The 21,966-nt window shown below is 50.7% G+C and overlaps 2 protein-coding genes across 2 annotated transcripts; one reads left to right on the top strand and one right to left on the bottom strand.

Moving 5' to 3' along the window:
* Positions 1-19,434: 19,434 nt before the first annotated feature.
* Positions 19,435-19,949, top strand: B0T26DRAFT_757340 (uncharacterized protein; the record flags this gene model as incomplete). The annotated part of the gene is made up of 2 exons (XM_060446235.1): positions 19,435-19,775; positions 19,916-19,949. 2 exons carry the CDS (start codon positions 19,435-19,437, stop codon positions 19,947-19,949), a joined length of 375 nt encoding a protein of 124 aa, XP_060290704.1.
* Positions 19,950-20,422: 473 nt separating this feature from the next.
* Positions 20,423-21,287, bottom strand: B0T26DRAFT_876719 (uncharacterized protein; the record flags this gene model as incomplete). Its single annotated transcript, XM_060448111.1, has 2 exons — positions 20,423-21,071; positions 21,126-21,287. The coding sequence occupies 2 exons, from the start codon at positions 21,285-21,287 to the stop codon at positions 20,835-20,837; spliced, it is 399 nt and encodes a 132-aa protein (XP_060290705.1). The 3' UTR covers positions 20,423-20,834.
* Between the last annotated feature and the right edge of the window lie 679 nt (positions 21,288-21,966).

The raw sequence follows: 21,966 nt of genomic DNA on the forward strand, positions 1-21,966 counted from the left end.
CTCCTTTGGCTATATATTGTCGGTGTTGCTTCCTCTGCTTCCTCCGTTGGCTTTCTTCTCGCAAGATTCGATTTTCCTCCGCCAACAAGACAGCACTATTTAGGGCTACCTCATAACCTTTAAGCAGTTGGCCAATAGCTTGTGAAATTAGCGAATCTGGCTCTGATGATCGTTGCTGGTGTAATTGGCTAGTACGGGCTGTAAGTTGGATTAGACTATAAGGAGTCTTAGCAAGTTGTGGGCTTCCAGTAGGACTGGATGTAGTGGTGTTATTGACTGGGCCGGCCACGGCGTCGCTAACTGAGCTAGTGGTGGTGCTATTGACTGGGCCGGCAGTAGCGTCTATGACTGGGCCGGTAGTGATGCCTGTGACCGAGCCAGCCGCGGCAGCACCAGAGGTGGCGCCTGTGACTGAGTCGACCACGGTCCCGGCAGTGGTGCCTATAGCCGAGCTAGCTACAGCAGCTGTGCCTGGGCTGGAGGTGGCGCCCGTAACTGGACCGGCCACGGCGCCGTTGACTGGGCCAGTGGTGGCGCCTGTGACTCGAATTTGAAGTCTCCGTAGTAACCGGCTTGGATTGATAGGCTGTAAGCCGGCCCCGGCAAAACCAGCTCGGATATTCGAATCTGAGAGGCCAAGTGGTCGGGCTTGTATATATAAAATAAGAAAATCAAGTTTATCAATATGGTTAACCCCAGCAAAGAGTTTTCATTGTACCAAGCTGCCGTAGAATGATTTGAGTGGTGAAAAACAGGCAACGTCGAGTGGTTGGCATAGGTGAGAGGAGTATGGTGACATTTGCATGACAATAATCTTATTATCTCGACAATATTGGTCAAAGGCTGGGGCGACATGACTGTCATGACCATCAAGAATTAGAAGTCGGTATTGGCCTACAGCCCGCCGTCGAGTATTTGAATGAAAGATTTTGGTTAACCACTCAAAGCAGTGATCATCATCAGTCCAACCCTTTTTACTAACTCCAATTAACCAATCTCTCGACGCACCGCAAGAGTACCACTCAGCTTGATGAACTTTGCCGGGTAGGATAATTTTAGGTGGTAAGGCCCATCCTTTACAATTGACAGCCTCGATGACTGTTGCCCACTCCCGATATCCTGGCTGGGCCACCATTGGCCGACCATTGCGGTCAGCCCGGGTAGGTACTTTTGCTGTACGGGTACGCCAAGTTGGAACCCGGATTCATCGAAATTGTAGATATCCTCGTCTACAATGCCATACTTTTGTATAGCCTTCCTGACTCGCTCAAACCACTGCCCAAGAAGTACTGGGTCTTTACACTGGGCACGTCGGTAGTCGTAACGGCGAGAATACCGGGGCTTGATCGCATCGTTGCGTTCGATGAATCAATCGTTGGGCCCAGGTCAGGCCTACCGGCTTTCCACCACGACTAGCCAGCAATAAATTGACCATACGGCGTGTATAGTTGATTGTCGGGGACATACCACGCTCGTCCATTGATAGGATCCCTGTACTAGAGCAGTCTCCTCGGCTACCGATAGCTTTCGGTTACTGACTTGTGTATTGTACTTAGGTCGTCTACCACGTAGCCGCGCAGACAATGCCTGGTGGGGTATATGTCACGAATCCCTGTGGATTCCCTGTGGTTATGCACAAAGGTGGGGCATGCACTTTTGGCGCGAGCCAATCAGGAGCGTTCCAGGATTCCGAGTCCTGGAGCTCGGGGGCGCGGGACAGGTCCGGCCGGGCGGTGACCCGGACGCGGGACCACGGGACAACGGAACCACTGTTATTGGTTACGTAGATAGATATATACGACGATCGTGTCCACGGTCCTAGATAGTTTTTGCTTGGTTCTTCAAGCAAGCAATACACATTCACTGCACTCATACATTTTGAGTGGCATTCCGATTTGACTGTATTACCCGTGCGATAGGAGCTTGCCCTTTGTTCTATCTTCATAATTACCAACCCTAGCATTCTGTGGAGCCCGTGCTCCCTTACAGACAGACGACCCTGACAGTCGAGTGGTTTGTAATAGTATATTGTAGACTGTTGCAGCCCGTCGCATCGACTTGAACTGGCTCTGTTGCTAAGACTTGACGGCTAATTGAACCCTTTGGGGAGTATTAAGCAATTGGTTGTCTTCGGTCATCGCTACAGTTGTGGTGGTGGGCACGCGTGCGGGTCGTGTTTTGGTGGGGAATTTTGGCTCGCCAAGGTGGTGTGGCTCGCTAGGTGGTAGATTACGTTAGTTGCCTTAGTGCCCTGAACGACAGTCCCTTTTTTGTTGTACCGAGTCTTTGTAGGCCGTAGTAGACGGCCGGCCGTAGCCGCCTCTACTTTTTTTTCTTCATTACCCGCATGCAGCCTCTAGGGCTATGGCGTGGCCAGTCAAAGACTGGCGGTCTATCTACCTAGTATATTAGTAGGAAATAGAGAAAGCAAGAGCTAAGTACATCGTTAGGCGCGTGGCCTTAGTAACATAATAGTTTTATGGTAATGGGGTTCCTTTGGCCAGATTTATACTGTACCACCATCGGGTCTGAGTAATAAGCAAAGTATAGTGTTATACTAGCCAACGCTAGAAAAAGGCCACAGGCCTAGAATAATAGCCTACTTTTAAAAAAAATAGTGAGCTAGAATTCACACCAAGATACGATATAGCCAACAACCTCGATATTTAAGTGATCAAGGTATTTGGGTTAGAAAGCTTCTATATCTTCAACGTCTATAACGAAAGACAACGACACGGTCTTACTACTACTACATCACATACAACAACAGAAACAAAGGAAAAAGTTAACTATTACCACTACGATTCTCCTAGATGTGAAGGGAGCGTTTGACCACGTATCCAAACCACAGCTGATAACTGTACTAAAGAACCGTGGCCTACCAGAAAGGCTGGTTAGCTGGGTAGACTCGTTTTGCAGTGGCCGAAAAATCCAACTTACCTTTGAAGGCCACGTACAACCAAGTACGGCAGTTAATACTGGACACAAGGCTCACCAATATCACCAATAATACTATTCTTACTATACGTCAAAGCCATCGTGGTTCAACAGGGCCTACAACTATCGTATATCGATGACTTCAGTATATCGGTATCGTCAACGTCAGCAGCCGAGAACTGTAGACAACTAGAAGGAATCATACAACAACTATTCCAACTAGCTCATACAGAAAATAAGGCTTTTGACAGCGAAAAATTCATATATATTGTAGCAAAATAAAGAAAGATCAATTGCAAAAAATATACAACAGTTAAAAACTCATGGTTTTTCCCCCTGAAGCAATACACAATTCCAAGCGCTTAGGAACCGAATGAGCCAAACGTAGTAGTAAATCCTCCGGTATTTTCTCCCAAGCTTCTTGAACCTTGACCCTCAATTCTCGAAGAGACAGGGCTTGAAGATCTGTATTTTGTTCAAGCCAGGCTTTCATCCAGGGCCATAGATTCTCAATAGGAGAGAGGTCAGGGGAGTAGGGCGGCCATTTGAGTATAATGATGCCTCTGTTCTGAAGGGCTTTTGTTGTCTTCTTAGACTTGTGAGAAGGAGTATTATCCTGTTGGAAAATGACTCCCGGATTCTCGGTCACGAAGTCACCGATCAGGGGCACAATGTGTTGAATATATTTAGCTGAGTTAATACCCCCGTAATCCTTCTCCCAGACGAATGAAGGACCCTTTCTTCAGCCAGCGAACATCCCCCAAAACATCCAACCAACGGGCTTTCTTTTCCTCAGAGGGAAATCGGCCTTGGTTTCTTTTTCCTGAAAAATCATAACCCTTTTCTTCCACATAGGGTCATTGGTAGCCCAGGTTTCGTCAGAAAAGCTGATTTCCTCCCAGTCCTCCAGGCGAGGGCGAAGCTGTAATTGATGACGGCACCAGGCGACTTTTTCTTCTTCATTCTCTCTGGTCCGGACTATTTCCCGGGGCCGGATTACAAAGACGATGCCGAGCTCACAAAGTGCCCGGTTAATAGCCGCATCACCGTAATAACTGAGAGGTGGAGGGAGGAACTGGCGTAAGGAATACATAGGCTTAAAGCGGTTATTTCCATCCTTGAGCCAAGTCTGTAAAAGGTGCCGTTTAGGGGTACGGATTACTCCTTTCCTCTGTCTTTTCTTTGGCGTAGCTGGCTGTGTGCAAGCGGACTGTACCTTCCACCAGGAAAAGCCGGTCTTTTCATGATCTCTTCGTAAAACCAACAGGTATATTGACGTAAAGTTTGAACGATGAGCCGCTGATCACGCGTGAGGTGCTTCCGAGGCGGCGTGTAGGGCGTTGTGGAAGAAAGAGAAGAAGATAAGGTTTGTTGACTTAGTTGTGTTAAAAGGAGGTCTTCAGGGTCAGGGGGCTGGCTGAGTTGCAAGTCCACTAATAAGGACGCAGGGGGTACCTGCCAGGCCTGCAACTGGCTCTTAGTCACCTGCCTGTTAGGGAACTCAGGTGCCTGTAAGTCTTCCCAGTCCTGTAATGGGCTGTTAGACGACTGGCTGGCAGTTGACGTAGTTGATTGAGTGGCCATTGTGGTTTTTTTTGGCGGATTTGGCGGATTTGGTTGTGTTGACTTGGCTTTTGGTTGACTTGGTGGATTGACTTGATGGATTTGGTGGACTTGGCTGAGTTAGTGTAAGACTTTGAGGCTTTTGAATTGAGGTATAAATATATTAGAAACTACTAGAAAAGGTACTTCAATTCGAAAGTTGCGTATATAGCTGATAAAGCTGAAAAATCCCTGCCCAGAACCCTGCCAACCACCCATGTAAGTCACCGCACTAAGGTCTTAAACCCCGGTGGAGGTGTACTACCACCCTGGCCACGCAAGGATGACTCGTAACCCCTTTCACGTGTATATAGACCATGGCCTTCGCACACCTTTTTAGCTCAGGCCAGGTTGAAGTCTTACGCCATTACCAGTCATTGCTCGCCCTGCTTGTTGTTCCCATTGTGACCACCTTGATCAGGCGTACCTAACTTCTCTTACATATTTGATGAGGCCAAAACAGAGCTTATACACTTCCACAACAAGAGAAAACTTATAACGGACCCAATAATTAATGGCTCTATGGTGGTTGAACCAGTAGAAGTAGTCCGCTGGCTAGGGGTATTTCTGGACAGAAAACTAGACTTCAAAACCCACGTAGAAAAGAAGATAGAGGCGGCTACCGCCGTCTACTATAGCCTACAAAGACTCGGTACAACACAAAGGGACTGTCGTTCAGGGCACTAAGGCAACTATACGTAGCCTGTATTACGTTAGTAGCCGACTACAGCGTTCAAATATGGTGGAAAGACTATAAAGAGAGCCAAGGCCACTACCACCAAAAGCAGCTAGTCCAAAAATACCAACGGTTATAGAACCTAGCTGTAAAACAGATGCTGGGAGCGTTTAGAAACTCTTCCTACAAGGCATTAGAAGTGGAAGCAGCTTGTTACGATCCCGGTTCAAAAGTGCAGGAGGCGCTCTCTCTCACTCCATGATTGGGTAACGAGGTGGGGACGGGCAGTCCCCGCTCCGCTTGGGATGCGGCCAATCAGGAAGCGCCCCGTCCGCCTAGCTGCCAAGGCCAACAGGGCGGACGGGGCAGGTGCCTGTCACGAATCCCTGTTCGTACTGGTTGGGAAGCAGGGCAGGGGTGGCTGGACCCGCCTCGGCTAGTCACGTTAAAGGAGGGGCTTGGACCCACAGTTGCTCTGTTCTGTGGAGAACAGAGCAGAAGGGCCCGCATTTGCTCTGCACGGTGGAGTACAGAGCAACGGTTTGGTTGGCTGCTCTGTAGCTCTGTCAGAGAGCAACAGAGCAACGCTCCAATTGGCCCAGCTTAGATAGATATATACGATGACCGTGGCACCGGTCTTAGATAGTTCTTGCTTGGTTCTTCAAGCAAGCAATACACATTCACTGCACTCATACACTTTGAGTGGCATTCCGATTTGACTGTATTACCCGTGCGATAGGAGCTTGCCCTTTGTTCTATCTTCATAATTACCAACCCAGCATTCTGTGGAGCCCGTGCTCCCTTACAGACAGACGATCCTGACAGTCGAGTGGTTTGTAATAGTGCCCCGTGGGGCTCCTGCGCCCTGTGAGCAGGGCGCCCTGGACCCGCAGGGCGTAGACATTGAGGATCCTGATTGGCCCACTTAGATAGATATATACGATGACCGTAGCCACGGTCTTAGATAGTTCTTGCTTGGTTCGGCAAGCAAGCAATACACATTCGCTGCACTCATACATTTTGAGTGGCATTCCGATTTGACTGTATTACCCGTGCGATAGGAGCTTGCCCTTTGTTCTATCTTCATAATTACCAACCCCAGCATTCTGTGGAGCCCGTGCTCCCTTACAGACAGACGACCCTAACAGTCGAGTGGTTTGTAATACAGCTATCCTACCGCCACAAATTCGATTCGAAAAGGCTTGTAACTGTGACGGCGCCAGCTCACAGCACCCACTACCACTGCGCTAAAACCCCCAAAAGGATGCCAGAATTGCAAGTCGACGACTTGCAACCTGTAGTGGGTTATAGGGTGCTACGGCCGTTGCGCGCCGTGACAGTAACAACTATAGCCTACGAATACTACTATTTCAAGAAAGTCACCCTATAAAACAAGCCTTCTACAGAGAAGTAAAGGATGAGCTACAAGAAGGGGATGATTATGGCATACTCCCAAGCATACAACCCACCACAAAGCTATTTAGACTCGTCACAAGGCTGAATAAACTAGTCACAATAAGCTGGAATATTGAGAAACCCTTAGCGCACTGGGTAAAGCCGTGGGAGCAGAAGATCCAAGCAAAAATCACTATCAAAGAGGGTGGGAAAAAACAAGCCAAAAAAGGATCACCTACAACTACTACAGAGCCTCAACCCGACTATGGCACCTACTGCAAAGGCCACTATGGTAGTATTCTACACAGACGGGTCACAAGGTTTCATAAAGGGCGGAATCACTAACTCAGCCGGCCTATGCCGACTGAGCGCGAACTTAGCACCTATAGTGGCCAGAGCGTGAAACCTAGGCTCAACCATCGAAGTGGCAGACGCAGAGATCATCGGGATTATCAAAGCTTTAGAAGAAGCCCAAGGAATTATCACTAATACGTCCACTACGTCTACCACTACGTCTACTACCTTCTATATCTTCGTGGATAGCCAAGCGGTAATCCCAGGCTAGAAGGCTACACATACCATGCAAAAAGGGCCCAAAGGCTGGTCAGGTTACTAGTCCAAAAAGGCCACAAAGTCGAAGTCCACTGGTGCCCTAGCCACGTTGGAATCGTTGGTAACGAGATAGTGGACCAACTAGTCAAGGCCGGCTTAGAAAAAACAACAAAAGAAGCATATGTATCACTAGCCTACCTACGAAGACAAGCTAAGACCTCATTGAAAAAAGCCTGGAAAACCGACTGGCTAAGCCAAGAAGACAGGGAAGCAATAGGACAAAAATCCAAAGGCTTAGGCACACACTATAGAAGGGTAGCCCGGGACTTGATCACTTACAGCTTCAAGCCCACAATACTACTACTACCTCGACCAAATCAGTCAGTTTATATGCAGTTGAAGACCGGGATTGGCTTCTTAGCTAGTTATCTAGCGAAGATTGGAAAAGCGGAAAGTAGCGAATGCCCCGGTTGTCTGGAGGACCAAACACCTACACACCTACTACTACGGTGCAAAAAATACGCTATAGAGCGGAAGTGTCACGAATCCCTGTTTGTACTGGTTGGGAAGCAGGGCAGGGGTGGCTGGACCCGCCTCGGCTAGTCACGTTAAAGGAGGGGCTTGGACCCACAGTTGCTCTGTTCGGTAGAGAACAGAGCAGAAGGACCCGCATTTGCTCTGCACGGTGGAGTACAGAGCAACAGTTTGGTTGGCTGCTCTGTAGCTCTGTCGGAGAGCAACAGAGCAATGCTCTGTAGCTCTGTCAGAGAGCAACAGAGCAACGCTCCAATTGGCCCAGCTTAGATAGATATATACGATGACCGTGGCACCGGTCTTAGATAGTTCTTGCTTGGTTCTTCAAGCAAGCAATACACATTCACTGCACTCATACACTTTGAGTGGCATTCCGATTTGACTGTATTACCCGTGCGATAGGAGCTTGCCCTTTGTTCTATCTTCATAATTACCAACCCAGCATCCTGTGGAGCCCGTGCTCCCTTACAGACAGACGACCCTGACAGTCGAGTGGTTTGTAACAGGAAGGTCTTGACAAAGGCCCTGAAAAACTACCCTCTCACACTCCAAATACTATTCTACACTACCGAGGGAAAAAAGGCCCTAGGGGACTTCCTTAGTAGTACGAGGATTTGTACAATGAAATAGCTAGAAGAACCCAAGAAAGATTGATCTATTTCCTTTATCCTTTATTCTTATCCCTATATTTCCTTACTCAGTTAGTTGGTCCTGTTAGGATAACACTACATTTTCTCTATTATTTAGGCCCGAGGGTGGTACAGTATAAGTCTGGCCAAAGGAACCCTATTACTATGAAACTATTACGTTAATAAGGCCACATGCCTAACGATGTACTTAGCTCTTGCTTTCTCTATTTCCTACTAGTATACTAGGTAGATAGGCTGCCAGTCTTTGACTGGCCACGCCATAGCCCTAGAGGCTGCATGCGTGTAATGAAGAAAAAAAATCACCCTCTTCTTGTAGCTCATCCCTTACTTCTTTGTAGAGGGCTTGTTTTATAGGGTGACGTTCTTGAAATAGTAGTATTCGTAGGTGTCACGAATCCCTATGAATTCGCTGTGGTTATGCACAAAGATGGGGCATGCACTTTTTGGCGTGGGCCAATCAGGAGCGTTCCAGGGTTCCGAACTCTGGAGCTCGGGGACGCGGGACAGGTCCGGTCGGGCGGTGACCCGGACGCGGGACCACGGGACAACGGAACCACTGTTATTGGTTACGTAGATAGATATATACGACGATCGTGTCCACGGTCCTAGATAGTTCTTGCTTGGTTCTTCAAGCAAGCAATACACATTCGCTGCACTCATACATTTTGAGTGGCATTCCGATTTGACTGTATGACCCGTGCGATAGGAGCTTGCCCTTTGTTCTATCTTCATAATTACCAACCCCAGCATTCTGTGGAGCCTGTGCTCCCTTACAGACAGACGACCCTAACAGTCGAGTGGTTTGTAATAAGATAATAAGGAAAGTAGAGTGTTATCCCAGCTAAACCCCACACAGCTAGGTGACCGGAAACAAAGGTCTGCAATAAACTACCACTGCGCTAGAACCCCCAAAGGATGCCAGAATTGCAAGTCGTCGACTTGCAACCTGTTGTAAGGAAAGAGCACCCCAAACGCCCGGTCTGGCCCAGGCGCCACCAGCTGGCCCCAAACAGCTGACCCGGCCCAGGCGACCAGCTGGCCCCAAACACCCGGCCCAGGCACCCGCCAGATTGAGCCACCCAACTATGTATATAAATAATGGCCCTCGCCCACCTTCCTTTGCGAGGGCCAGGTTGAAGTCTTTTACCAATGCTAGTCATTGCTCGCCCTCTTGTTCCCTCCATCGTGACCACCTTGATCAGGCGTACCTGCCTTCTCTTACACCTGTAGTGGGTTATAGTGTGCTACGGCCGTTGCGCGCCGTGACATCCCCCGGGTTCGCTAGAGGTTCGTCCCGAGCCTCAACCCCCCAGTTGAGCGAGCATACTCGCGAGCTCTAGATCCGGGTTCAATCGTACTATAGAGATCCCCAAACTACCCACATATAAACCCCCTCTGTTTTCCCGATCTCCTATCGGTCGTGCCGGGCAATTAAAGAGGTGGGGCTCATTTGCAACTGCAGGGCTCGAACCCACAGCCGTTTGACTTGCAATTGTGACGGCGCCAGGTCACAGCACCCACTACCACTGCGCTAGAATCCCCAAAAGGATGCCAGAATTGCAAGTCGTCGACTTGCAACCTGTAGTGGATTATATTGTGCTACGGCCGTTGCGCGCCGTGACATAGATACAGTCTTACTACTACTACATCATATACAACAACAGAAACAAAGGAAAAAATTGACTATAACCACTACGATTTTCCTAGATGTGAAGGGAGCGTTTCACTACGTATCCAAACCACAGCTGATAACTGTACTAAAGAACCGTAGCCTACCAGAAAGCTTGGTTGATTGGGTAGACTCGTTTTGCAGTGGCCGGAAAATCTAACTTACTTTTAAAAGCCACGTACAACCAAGTACAGCAGTCAACACCGGAATCCCACAAGGCTCACCAATATCACCAATACTATTCCTACTATACGTCGAGGCCATCGTGGCTCAACAGGGCCTACAACTATCGTATATCGACGACTTCAGTATATCGGTATCGTCAACGTCAGCAGCCAAGAACTGTAGACAATTAGAAGAGATTGTATAACAACTATTCTAACTAGCTAAAGAAAAGGCTATCGTATTTGAAGAAGCCAAAACAGAGCTTATACACTTCCACAACAAGAGAAAACCTATAACGGACCCAATAATTATTGGCTCTATATTGGTTAAACCAGTAGAAGTAGTCTGCTGGCTAGGAGTATTTCTGGACAGAAAACTAGACTTCAAAACTCACGTGGAAAAGAAGATAGAGGCGGCTACCTATTACAAACCACTCGACTGTTAGGGTCGTCTGTCTGTAAGGGAGCACAGGCTCCACAGAATGCTGGGTTTGGTAATTATGAAGATAGAACAAAGGGCAAGCTCCTATCGCACGGGTAATACAGTCAAATTAGAATGCCACTCAAAGTGTATGAGTGCAGTGAATGTGTATTGCTTGCTTGAAGAGCCAAGCAAGAACTATCTAAGACCGTGGATACGGTCATCGTATTTATTTAATTATGGCGGGCCAGTAAGAGCGCAGCTCTTACTTGCCCGGCAGGAAGGAGCTGCCTGGCGCCGGGCACTGCTAGCGTGCCGGGCCATTTGCCTGGTGCCAAGACCCTTCTTGGCACCGGGCCACCTCTGATTGGCCGTCCTTCCGTTTGCCTGGTGCCAAGAGCCCTCTTGGCACCAGGCACCGTCTGATTGGCTCTCGACAAGCGGGGCCCCCAGTCTTGCCTGAGGCGTCTACCTTCTGCAGCTGGTCCAGTACGAACCAGGTTCGTCACATATCTAGGCCCGAGGGTGGTACAGTATAAATCTGGCCAAAGGAACCCCATTACTATGAAACTATGACGTTAATAAGGCCACGCGCCTAACGATGTACTTAGCTCTTTCTTTCTCTATTTCCTACTGGTACACTAGGTAGATAGACCGCCACTCTTTGACTGGCCACGCCATAGCCCTAGAGGCTGCATGCGTGTAATGAAAAAAAATCTTTATTCCCCTCCTCTAGGCGAGGTCCCTTGAGCCTGTTTTTATCGTAGTACTCCTTCATATGCTGGCGTACAAGCTCAAGTCTCCCTTGTTTGTAGGCGTAGAGTTCCTTGATCCAATCTGCAACCACTCTGGCCCGAGGTGCGCTTGGTGCTTCCGCAGGTGGTCCCTGCCTAAGATCCGCATCGTGCTTGAAGAGGTTGAAGAATGGAGTAGTTCTGGTAGCTTCCAGAACTGCGGTATTATAACTGAACTCCGCGCTTGGTAAGAGGTCGACCCAGTCATCATGTTCAAAGTTGACGTAGATCCTGAGGTAGGTTTCCAGGATCTGGTTGAGTCGCTCTGTCTGGCCATCGGTCTGTGGATGGTGTGATGTTGAAGGTTTGCCTCTCGTCATCATTTCTTCTAAGACTCCTCCAGAACTTGGAGACAAAGAGCTTGTCTCGGTCTGTGTTGATCTCCCTTGGCCATTCGTGTTTTGACCCGATGTGTTTCCAAAAGACCTTGGCGAACCGTGCGGTATCCCAAGTCTCTTTGAAAGGTACAAGGTACGAGTACTTCGTGAACCTATCCACAACTACCCAAACCGCATCGTAGGCCACGTCCGTAATCGGGTCCTTCGAGGGTGGTAGCTTGGTAATGAATTCCATTGTAATTGAACTGAATGGACCTTCGGCGACTGGCAGTGGTTCCAAGAGCCCGTACGGCATGTGCCGTTTTGCCTTGCTCTTGTTGCACTCCTCGCATTCCTCTAGTACTTCCTTCACCCGAGACCTGATCTTGGGGAAGTCGTACCACTGCTGGATTCTGGCGAGCGTCTTTGCTTGCCCAAGATGTCTGTTGAGCCTAGCGCTATGGTGCTCCCTGATCATTTCCGCCTGGACGTCCGGGTAGACGTACATCTTGTTTCTGTACTAGACTTTGCCTAGGCCGTCGGTAGTAGTACCGAACGGAAGGTCTTCTTCTTCCTCTGGAGTAGTGACCTGGAACTGGTATTCCTTTTCGTTGGCCCAGTCTACTCTATAGACCATGCAACAGTCGTACCAGTCCTCGATCGGGTGGCGCAGCACATCTCCGTCTTTCTCAAAGAGCGGTGGAGATTCCACTTGCTCGCCCTTGACCCGGTGGTCTGGTCTCCGGCTAAGAGCATCCGCCCTGGCGTTCTCTGTGCCTTTGATGTAGTGGATCTCGAAGTTGAATGGCGCGAGAAACTCTGCCCAACGCGTTTGTCTGCCGCTGAGTTTCTGCTTCTTGGCCCATTGCTGGAGGTTCTGGTGGTCGGTATACACCTGTACGGGGTGTTCCGTTCCACTGAGGTATGGCTGCCAGTCTTCAAAAGCGTAGATGATCGACTTTAGCTCCTTATCGTGAATCTGCCATCTCTGCTCGGCGCCGTGGAGAGCCTTAGAGATGTAGGCGACTGGGTGCTTGTGGCCGTCATGCTTTTGCTTGAGTACTGCTCCCAGAGCGTAGTCTGAAGCGTCTGTTTTGACTTCAAGGCTTGCTGAAATCGGTGAGCTTTAGAACAGGCTCCTCAATCATCCTCTGCCTAAGCAAGTCGAAGGCTTGCTGGTGCCTTTCCTCCCATACCCAAGGGGTATATTTGGTGGTGAGTTCATGAAGCGGTCGCGCGATAGCCGCGAATCCCTTAATAAACATCCGGCAGAACCCTACAAATCCAATAAAGGACTTGACGTCTATGGGGTTCTCTAGTGCGGGCCAGTCTCTAACTACCGCAATCTTTACTAGGTCGATTCGAACTTCCCCTGGCGATATCTCAAATCCCAGAAAAGTCGTCTTCTGCGTGTGGAACTCGATCTTATGGTGGTTAACTGAGAGTCCCTTTCCCGCAAGAGCTTTCAGCACCTGGTGCACGTGCTTTTTGTGCTCCTTGAGGGTCTTGCTATAAACCAAGATATCGTCGACGTAGACCATAGTGAAGTCGTCTATCGCTTGCCGTAAAGTATGGTCAATCATCTCCTGAAACGATGCTGGAGCGTTGGTCAGGCCCATCGGCATCACTTGGTACTCAAAGTGGCCGTGTCTCGTTCGAAAAGCTGTCTTCCACTCATCTTTCTTGATCCTGATGTGGCCAAACGCAAAAGGTAGGTTAAGTTTCGTAAACCACTGAGCTCCGGAAAGCCGATCTCTCATCTCGGTAATCAACGGAAGCGGGTAACGATTCTTGATCGTCTCTTCGTTTAGTGAACGATAGTCCACAACCATGCGTAGTTTTCCATGCTTCTTCGGTACGAAGATCACTGGATACGCCATTGGTGACCGTGAACGCCTGATGAAGCCTTTGGGTAGGCTTTCATCCAGGTATTCCTTCATAGCCTCATCTTGCTGTGGGCTCATATGGTAGATTTTGTGCTTCCTGAGTCTCGCACCCTCCTTGAGGTTGATCTCGTGGTCAAATGGACCGTGTGAGGGTAATTCGTCCCTCATCTTTTCTCTGAAGATGTCGTACTTCAAGTATTCGTGTGGTACGCCCTTGAACTCATCCGGTGTCTTGCTCAAGTCGTCCTCATCTGGCTCGCTAGCGTGAATAAGCATGATAAACCTTTCTTCTTGCTCTTCCTCTTGCTCAGTTGACCGTTTTCGATCCCTGCGTTGGCCTGCAAGGCGATCTTGGCTCCTACCCGTATTCTTGGGTGGCCCTTCGCCATTATCTTGGCGGTTTTCTCCTCGAGTTCGGCGTCCCGAGCCTCGGCTGTGCTTTTGGCGGCTGGCGAGGTACTTCTCGCCCTTCAACCACCAAATATCGGGGTTATACTTTTCAATCCAAGGGTCCCCTAGCAGTATATCAACCTGCTTGCTCAAGGGTAGGATATCGAAAACGACGTTGAGAGATTGTCCATCGACCGTGATCAGGAGTTCTTAGGTTTCTCTCGTGCAACGCCCCCCGTTGTGCTTCATAAGCTCTCCCTCGAAGGTCCGTAGTCGCAACGGTACTGCCTTCATTCTCCATGGGATTCTGAGCCTCATGGCAAGATCTTCCGAGATGACGTTCCTATCACTCCCGCAATCGATCTTCGCTAGGAGTATGACTGGCTCCTGAAGGTTCTTCGTCTTCCATCCGCACTGGGCCTGAACGTGTAGCCCACGTGGGAAACTAGCGTCTACCTCTACCCTACCGATGACCTGTTCATCCGGGTAAGGCTGTTGTTGAGGGCTTTCTGAGGACCCGACCGTAAGATGCCTCCAATCTTCGGTGTCGGTCCGTTGAAGCGTGGGTTTTACTCGCTTCCTTCGGGCCTGCTGGAGGCCCGCAAGTCGTTTCCCAAACGCTCTTCGTGCTGACGATGGAGGAACCCAACGAGCCGTTCTTCGTGGCTTCGATAGGTGGATTCTTCTAGCTCGATCCTCCTCATCGTCTCTGCCCCCAGGCGGTATTCAACCGAAGGCCACGAACGGTGCGCCCTGTTGATCCTCCTGTTTCTGGAGTGGATCAGGTGCTGGGTCTTCTTTCTGTGCCAGTCCTCAAGCTTCTGCCTCTGGTAGACTTGGCAGCCTGGCTGTCGACAAGTCCTCCAGTCGGTTTTGCCTTCTCGGCAAGGTTTAGGCGAGAGGGGTTCGATCACGATCTCCGCCTCCCCTGATGGTCTTCCGTAGCCGTACCGACCCTTGTATGCCAGGTGGGTACATGTCGATATACCCTGGGAATCGCCTGTCCCGATTCCCTGATTAGGAAGTAGTTGTACCGCCATTTCGACGAAAGATGGGCCCGGCAAGTATCATAAACGCAACTCGCCCAATCTACCTCCTTGTGCTCAGGATGCGTATGGTGTAGCTGATGTGCGTCTCTGGGTTCCCCATCCTCCTCTTCTTCGATCTCGGCAATCTTGGCGAGGTCTAGAAAAGCCCTTTCGATCTTGGTGTCTTCCATGGGCCTCTGGGTACGCCAGATCTCATCTCGCTCTTCTGGATTGATCCAGCTTTCAGGCGGTGCTGGTTCGTCCTCAAACTCTTCAGCTTCGGTGTTGAGCTGTTCCAAGAGCTTGGTCCTCTGAAGGGTGAGTCTAGCTAGCTCATCAAAGGCGAGCTGTCGTCCCTGGGACGACTGAGTGCCGCTGTCGATCAGAGCGATCATCTGGTCCTGTCTTTCCTTCAGTCTTCCGAGAAAGTACCTGATGTCCTTGATCTCTTGTCGAGTAGCCGCTTGACCGGCCAGTCTTTCTTCGGCGGCTGAGCTGAAGGGCCAATGGTCAGGGCTCTCTTCGTCTTCCGGTTCGTCTTCCGGTCCAGCTTCGCGGTCACTCCTTCCTTCGGGCGACTCCGGGATCTGCGGGACTTCCAGTCCCCAGGCTTCCGCGAGATCGTAGGCAAGTGCCGCGGTTCCGTAGTCCGGTGGACTCTCTTCCTCGTCGATATCTTCTAGCACCATTCTAATGGTCTGAGAATCGTCGACGTCTTCTAGTACTATTCTAATGGCCTGGGAATCGTTGAAGCGTGCCCTCCTGTCGTTCGGAGGTCTTCCTTGTCCCTGTTTCTTGGGCTGTCGGCAATCTCTAGCCCAGTGGCCTGTCTTGCCACAGTTGTTGCAAGTGTCGTTCTTCTTGTCGCGTGGTGGGCGCTGTCCCTGGCCCTGGTTCCTGGGCTGTGTCTGAGAGAGTGCGCCGACGCTCTCATCCATTGGTCCTGGGTGAGTGCCGTACGAGGTGCTTGGCGTGTGCCTCTTCTTTTTGTCGTTAGGCTTGTTGTAGCGGTTACCTTTCCCGCTCTCGTTGTCCTGGCGCTTTTCTCTCTGCCGCTGGAAGTATCGCTCGTCAACGGCGATTGCCTCTCTGATATACTCATCCAGAGTATTGGGTCGTTCTTCCTTATAGAGTTCATCTTTCACGTGGTCCTTGAGTCCTTTGTAGAATGCCTTTTGCTGGCTCTGCAAGGTCTAGTTGAGTCGTAGCATGAGGGTCTGGAAGTCTACCGCGTATTCCGCAACTGAACGCGTCTGGCGTAAACGATCGACTCGTTCTACCGTCTTGAGTAGTCGTTGGTGGTCCTCAAAGAACTTCGCCATCTCCTTAAGCACTGCTCGGTGCCCGTCGGCCATGATCTTCCTGATCGTGGGGTCCCGATCCTTGTCGGCCTGGGTAAGCGCCTTATGGTAAGGCTTAAACCAAGTTGCGGCTTTGTCGTCCAGTAGTGCTCCGATGAACGTAATGCGGTCCAGTCTGTCCGGGAATTCGGCTACGTAGTAGCCGATGTACGCGATGACTTGCGTTCCCCACGAGTCGAACTTCTCCGGGTCTCCTGCGTAACGGGGTGGCATGGGAATCCTAGCCTTCTTGATCCTTGGCCCCGTGACCTGGGCTTGCGCCTGCTCCAGGACTGCGATTCGCGCGTTGGATGTTCGCAGCTCAGCCTCAAGGGCTAGCTCGTTGGCAGTTGGTGCCGATCCTCCTTGGGTCGCCATGGTGTCTTCCTCTAACGCAAGGGATTCCAGTTGTTGAGCGAGCCGGGTAACTGATCCTTCACTGAGGGTTTCCGGTTCCTCGTCTGCGTCTCTGAGGTGCGTATCTTCCGGTAGTGCCGATCCGGCTTCACTACTGGAATCGCTGACCAAGTCGTCCTCGCTGGACTCCACAGGGTTCTCTTCTTCTGGCTGGGTACCGACCGGATCCTCTGTCCGTGGTGTAGCCAGGTTGTCGGTGTGCGTTGAGCACTCTGTTCAATCAGTACCAAAGGGAGAAGCAAGCAACGTATTACAAACCACTCGACTGTTAGGGTGGTCTGTCTGTAAAGGAGCACGGGCTCTACAGAAAGCTGGGGTTTGGTAATTATGAAGATAGAACAAAGGGCAAGCTCCTATCGCACGGGTAATACAGTCAAATTAGAATGCCACTCAAAGTGTATGAGTGCAGTGAATGTGTATTGCTTGCTTGAGAGATCAAGCAAGAGCTATCTAGAACCGTGGGCACGGTTGTTGTATATATCTATCTACTGGACCAATAACAATGGTCCCACTGTCCCGTGGTCCCGTGTCCGGGACGCCGGTCCTCCGGGGCTGTCCCGTGTCCCCGGGCCCAAGTGCTCGGGACCCTGGGACACCTCTGATTGGTCCACACCAAACAGGGAGTGCCCCACCTTCACGCATTTACGCAGGGATTCGTAACACCGTATAAGGCCTCGAATGGGCTTACCCCGATGGTTACGTGTATACTATTGTTATACGCGAACTCTGCCTTATGGAGTAATGGCGCCTACTACTATACTTCTTCGTCTGTGAAGCACCTCAAGTAATACTGTAGGCTCTGGTGCGTTCGTTCCGACTATCCGTCGGTTTGCGGGTGGTAGGCTATCGAGAGTCTCTTGTTCGAATCTCTGCGTAAATGCGTGAAGGTGGGGCACTCCCTGTTTGGTGTAGACCAATCAGAGGTGTCTCAGGGTCCCGAGCACTTGGGCCCGGGGACACGGGACAGCCCCGGAGGACCGGCGTCCCGGACACGGGACCACGGGACAGTGGGACCATTGTTATTGGTCCAGTAGATAGATATATACAACAACCGTGCCCACGGTTCTAGATAGCTCTTGCTTGATCTCTCAAGCAAGCAATACACATTCACTGCACTCATACACTTTGAGTGGCATTCTAATTTGACTGTATTACCCGTGCGATAGGAGCTTGCCCTTTGTTCTATCTTCATAATTACCAAACCCCAGCTTTCTGTAGAGCCCGTGCTCCCTTACAGACAGACGACCCTAACAGTCGAGTGGTTTGTAATACGAGCCTTTTTTGTAAAGGGGGGTAATGTCACGGCCACCACCGTAGACTCCATGCAGCTGACCCCGCACTAGCCCCAATCGGGAATGCAGGTCTTGGCACCCAAAAAGCGGTGTGGGCCCGTGCGCTGCCCCGCTCCCACAAAAAGCCTGCGATGTAAGAGAGGGTAGGTACGCTTGATCAAGGTGGTCACAATGAAGACAACAGAAGGTGAGCAATGACTGGTATTGGCGTAAGACTTCAACCTAGCCCTCGCAAAGGAGAGGTCGAGGGCCATTGTTTATATACATGCTCAGGGGCTCGGTCCCGAACGTGCATGTGACACAAGGCGCCCGGTATGGGCTTAGTGGCTCATGCCAGCCGGCAGTGATCTGGCCCGTTGGTGCCAGACGGTCAACGCGTGCGCGTTGACAGGTGGTTGGCGAGGTGAGTGTCCTTTTCCTTACATGAGAGGAAAAAAATTCATAGTGAGCCAATTAGGGTCTTGATTTCTCACCAAGTCCCGAGCCCCGAACACAGAATACGGAGACGGAGCGTCCCGGAGTCCTGTCCCGGGTCGCGGGGACTCTCCTAATTGGTTGCACTCGAACCGGGTGGGCCCTACCCTTATCCGTGCTTTCTTCAGGGATTCGTGACATCAATCTAACCACCACCTTACTAGGCCATGCCGCGACAACATCGCATTTTCCAACCTTGATTACGAGCCCCAACAGTTCGGCCGTGCCGCAACAAGTGATCGGAGTTGGGCTCGCTTTGAACGGATAAGAATAATCAAGCCCCACAGCGGCCCCGGAAAGTCCGAGGTCTTCTCGGACCTAGCCTTAGACTTAGTTCCTTGGCAACTCCGCTCCGTGCCGCGTTCTACTGTTTCGGGGTCTTCTTTCACCCCCAATCAACCCACTCAGGTGTTTCGACTGCGCGCAGGTCGGCCTTGTGGACTAAGCCGTGCGCCAGAATCGGTCAACAGTAGGCCCCAACCAGCGCTAAATGAGGAACCTAGAAGGGCGCCCAACATTGCCCCGTTGCTCGCCGATGTTCACCACGGTGTGTCTAGGTGGTGATCACAGCTAGCGGTGCTCGGTTCGGTTGGTTTGAGTTATTAAGCGGCCCCCCATTTCTGTCCGAGCCAGTGTTTCGTTTCGCATTCATACCATTTCAGTGACCGTGGCAGCCACAACCATCAAGACCAGTAGTTAGCCCATCACGGAAACATTCCAAGATGATCCTACAGTATGCATCATCTTCTATATAATTGCACGTAGTTCCCATCCTGATACTATCTTTCCTGTCGTTATCAGCAGCAACTGCCTCGTAGTATAACACCACAGCACACACTCAAAGACACAAGACCGTCGTCACCTCAGACAAGGAAACAACACAACCCAAGAACAAAATGAAGACAGCCACTATTGCTTCAGTCCTCGCGTTTGGCTTCACCGCAACCGTCAATGCTGATTGCTTCTCCGGCGGCAATCTCTGGGGCGACATAGCCGTGGCAGTTGGCAAGGCTAGCGACGCTTGCAACAAGATTGGCAGTGTCACCTTCGCGCCCGGCGAAACTAAGAGAGTATGTGAGAACGCCGCCGATGGCAAAACAAAGTTTGAGTTCCTGGTCCAAAACATTGCATCCACCACGCAGACCCTCCAGACCAACAATTGTAACGAAGGCCTGGGGAGGGAGATTCGCGGATGCAAGAATGGTGGCGACAGCAACGATGGCACATTCCGCTTTGTGTGAGTGCAGACTACCTACCTTGCCTATGCTTTGAACAATATCTGCTTTATCTTTTTCCCAGGCTTGTCTTTTCTCCTACCCTCCTGCCCCTCGTATCGACCAATTTCTCGGCGCGTGCTTCCCGCTAACTTCTTCTCAGTGGCGATCCCAATGATGGATCTTGCCCCCTCTAATAGGGTATTCAATGCACACACCCAATTCCGGACCCAAAGCTGTCTAGCCAGTCGTCCATTGTTTGTTCAGTTGCAAAGGACCGAACAAACGGGTCGTTGAAGGGGCGTTTGAATGTTTGAGTATGCCATCTTCTGGTTGTGGTAGCATTCTCTCGGCCGAGTCCTAGCATTGTTTCCCCCACAGATTTATCACTCGTTTTGAATCTGCCATCTCACTTGCACACTGCCAAAATAAGGCGTAATCTAGAAGTTCGGGCGATACACTCCTTTAGATAGCTTGATATTCGGTTTGAAATTCCAGTCCATCCTATTTGTCCTCGTCCGTCTTCTACTCTTGCATTGGATGGTAGACCTCCGGGTTGGTTGGTAGCCTTATCACTGTCGCCAGCGACTCAAGCTATCTCAGGTCGACATCATCAGCCATATAGTAGCCGATTAATTTCCCTGCCCGGGTGAAACGACATCATTTACCCCGGCAAGTGGTTTTGTTGTTGCTCCGAAATTAGTGGGAGTGCTACGCCACGGAGCGAATATTAATTACTTTCCAGCTACCTAGGACGAAGACCATGCTTTGAATGTAGCTCGGGCGGCTCTTGCCGCCAAAGCATTTTCAAGGGCTCAAAAGCCAAACTATTAGGCTACTATAGAAGTCAATTAAACAGCCGAGCGACACGGTACATTTGCATTTCAAGCCATCAGTTGGAACTGCTATCTAATTATCCTCCGGGGCTTTTGGCTCCATATGTCAACACCGTGTTCCTGTTTGAGACGTCAAGTATAAACATCTAATGCAAGACGACCTCCTAGCCCCCGTCATCCTACTGGTACTTGTAGATTTGCACCGCCGTGTGCAGTACATGTCTTGAAAGATGTCCCCGTGCTTAATTACTTGCCCTCGGGCGCAACGCCCGTGGCTGCAAAGACCTTGCCCATAAAGGCCATCATTGCCTGGCTGTCGATAAAGGAGTCGAAGACCTTGACCAGCTTGACGTCGTCAGTCAGGGTGATCTTGTGGACGTACTGGTTCTTGTACAGGTCGATCACGCCAGGCACTGCGGCAGTGCCCCGCGAGTCGAGGTAGATAACGACCTTGCGCTGAGACTCGTCGACGATCATGTCGACCTCGGCAGCGTGGTAGGTAGCAAACAGGGGGAACGCCTGGGCCTGAAATTACACGTAGCCTTCGCGGTCTTTGTCGCCCTGGGCCGGCAGTGAGGCCGGGAAGAAGTGAGCGACGAAGTCGTCAGCTGCGAGTGCCCTGATGGCGTCGGGGCTACGGTCGTTGTGTGCTTTTATCCACGCCCTGGCCACCTGGACCATCTGCTCGCGGAGAGACATGGCAGCGAGAGTGCGGTGCGTGAACGGTCACGGTAACTTGAGAGGGGGGGCCGTGTAATTAAGCGGCGAATGTTGAACGGTGTGGTGTTGGGTAATTGGTGAATGAAGCTGGGGTGAGGCAGATGTTGATGATGATACGAGACCAAAGACTAAGACTACGCAGTGCGGCAGTGCAAACTGGTGAGCTGCGCCAAAAAAAAAATTTTTTTAAGCAAGAGCCAACCTCTTAAATAGGGCAAAAACTGGACGGACTACCAAGTGAGCTTCAGTCCAAGTCTAAGCTTGAGCCAAGGGCGGAGTGCTCGGGACGTGTGACGCTGTGAAGAACCTATAGCAACGGTGGCTATGTTTGGCTGCCGGGTCGTCTGGGTGGAACGGTGGATGCATGCCCGCGTCAATGGCACCAACGAAGGCAGACTTGATTCGGTCCGGTTGCGAAAGACAGCACCAACTACGGATGCCACCGGCCGCCCTCACCGTATCCGATTGCCAGCCAGTACGGATACACGTGTAATTTGCTAGAACTAGGTCACATACATACTTAGTGCTGACTACCTAGGTACCTACATAGGCATGGGGCCAAATGAAACCCCGCCGAATTCTTTTGCAGGGCCAAAAGTGGGCTACACACCAAGAGACCACTTGGGAAAGTCACCGTCGTCGATTAGAATGGGCCGGG

This window comes from Lasiosphaeria miniovina (assembly GCF_030549165.1).
Source record: "Lasiosphaeria miniovina strain SMH2392-1A chromosome Unknown B0T26scaffold_8, whole genome shotgun sequence".
Taxonomy (NCBI): Eukaryota; Fungi; Ascomycota; class Sordariomycetes; order Sordariales; family Lasiosphaeriaceae; genus Lasiosphaeria; species Lasiosphaeria miniovina.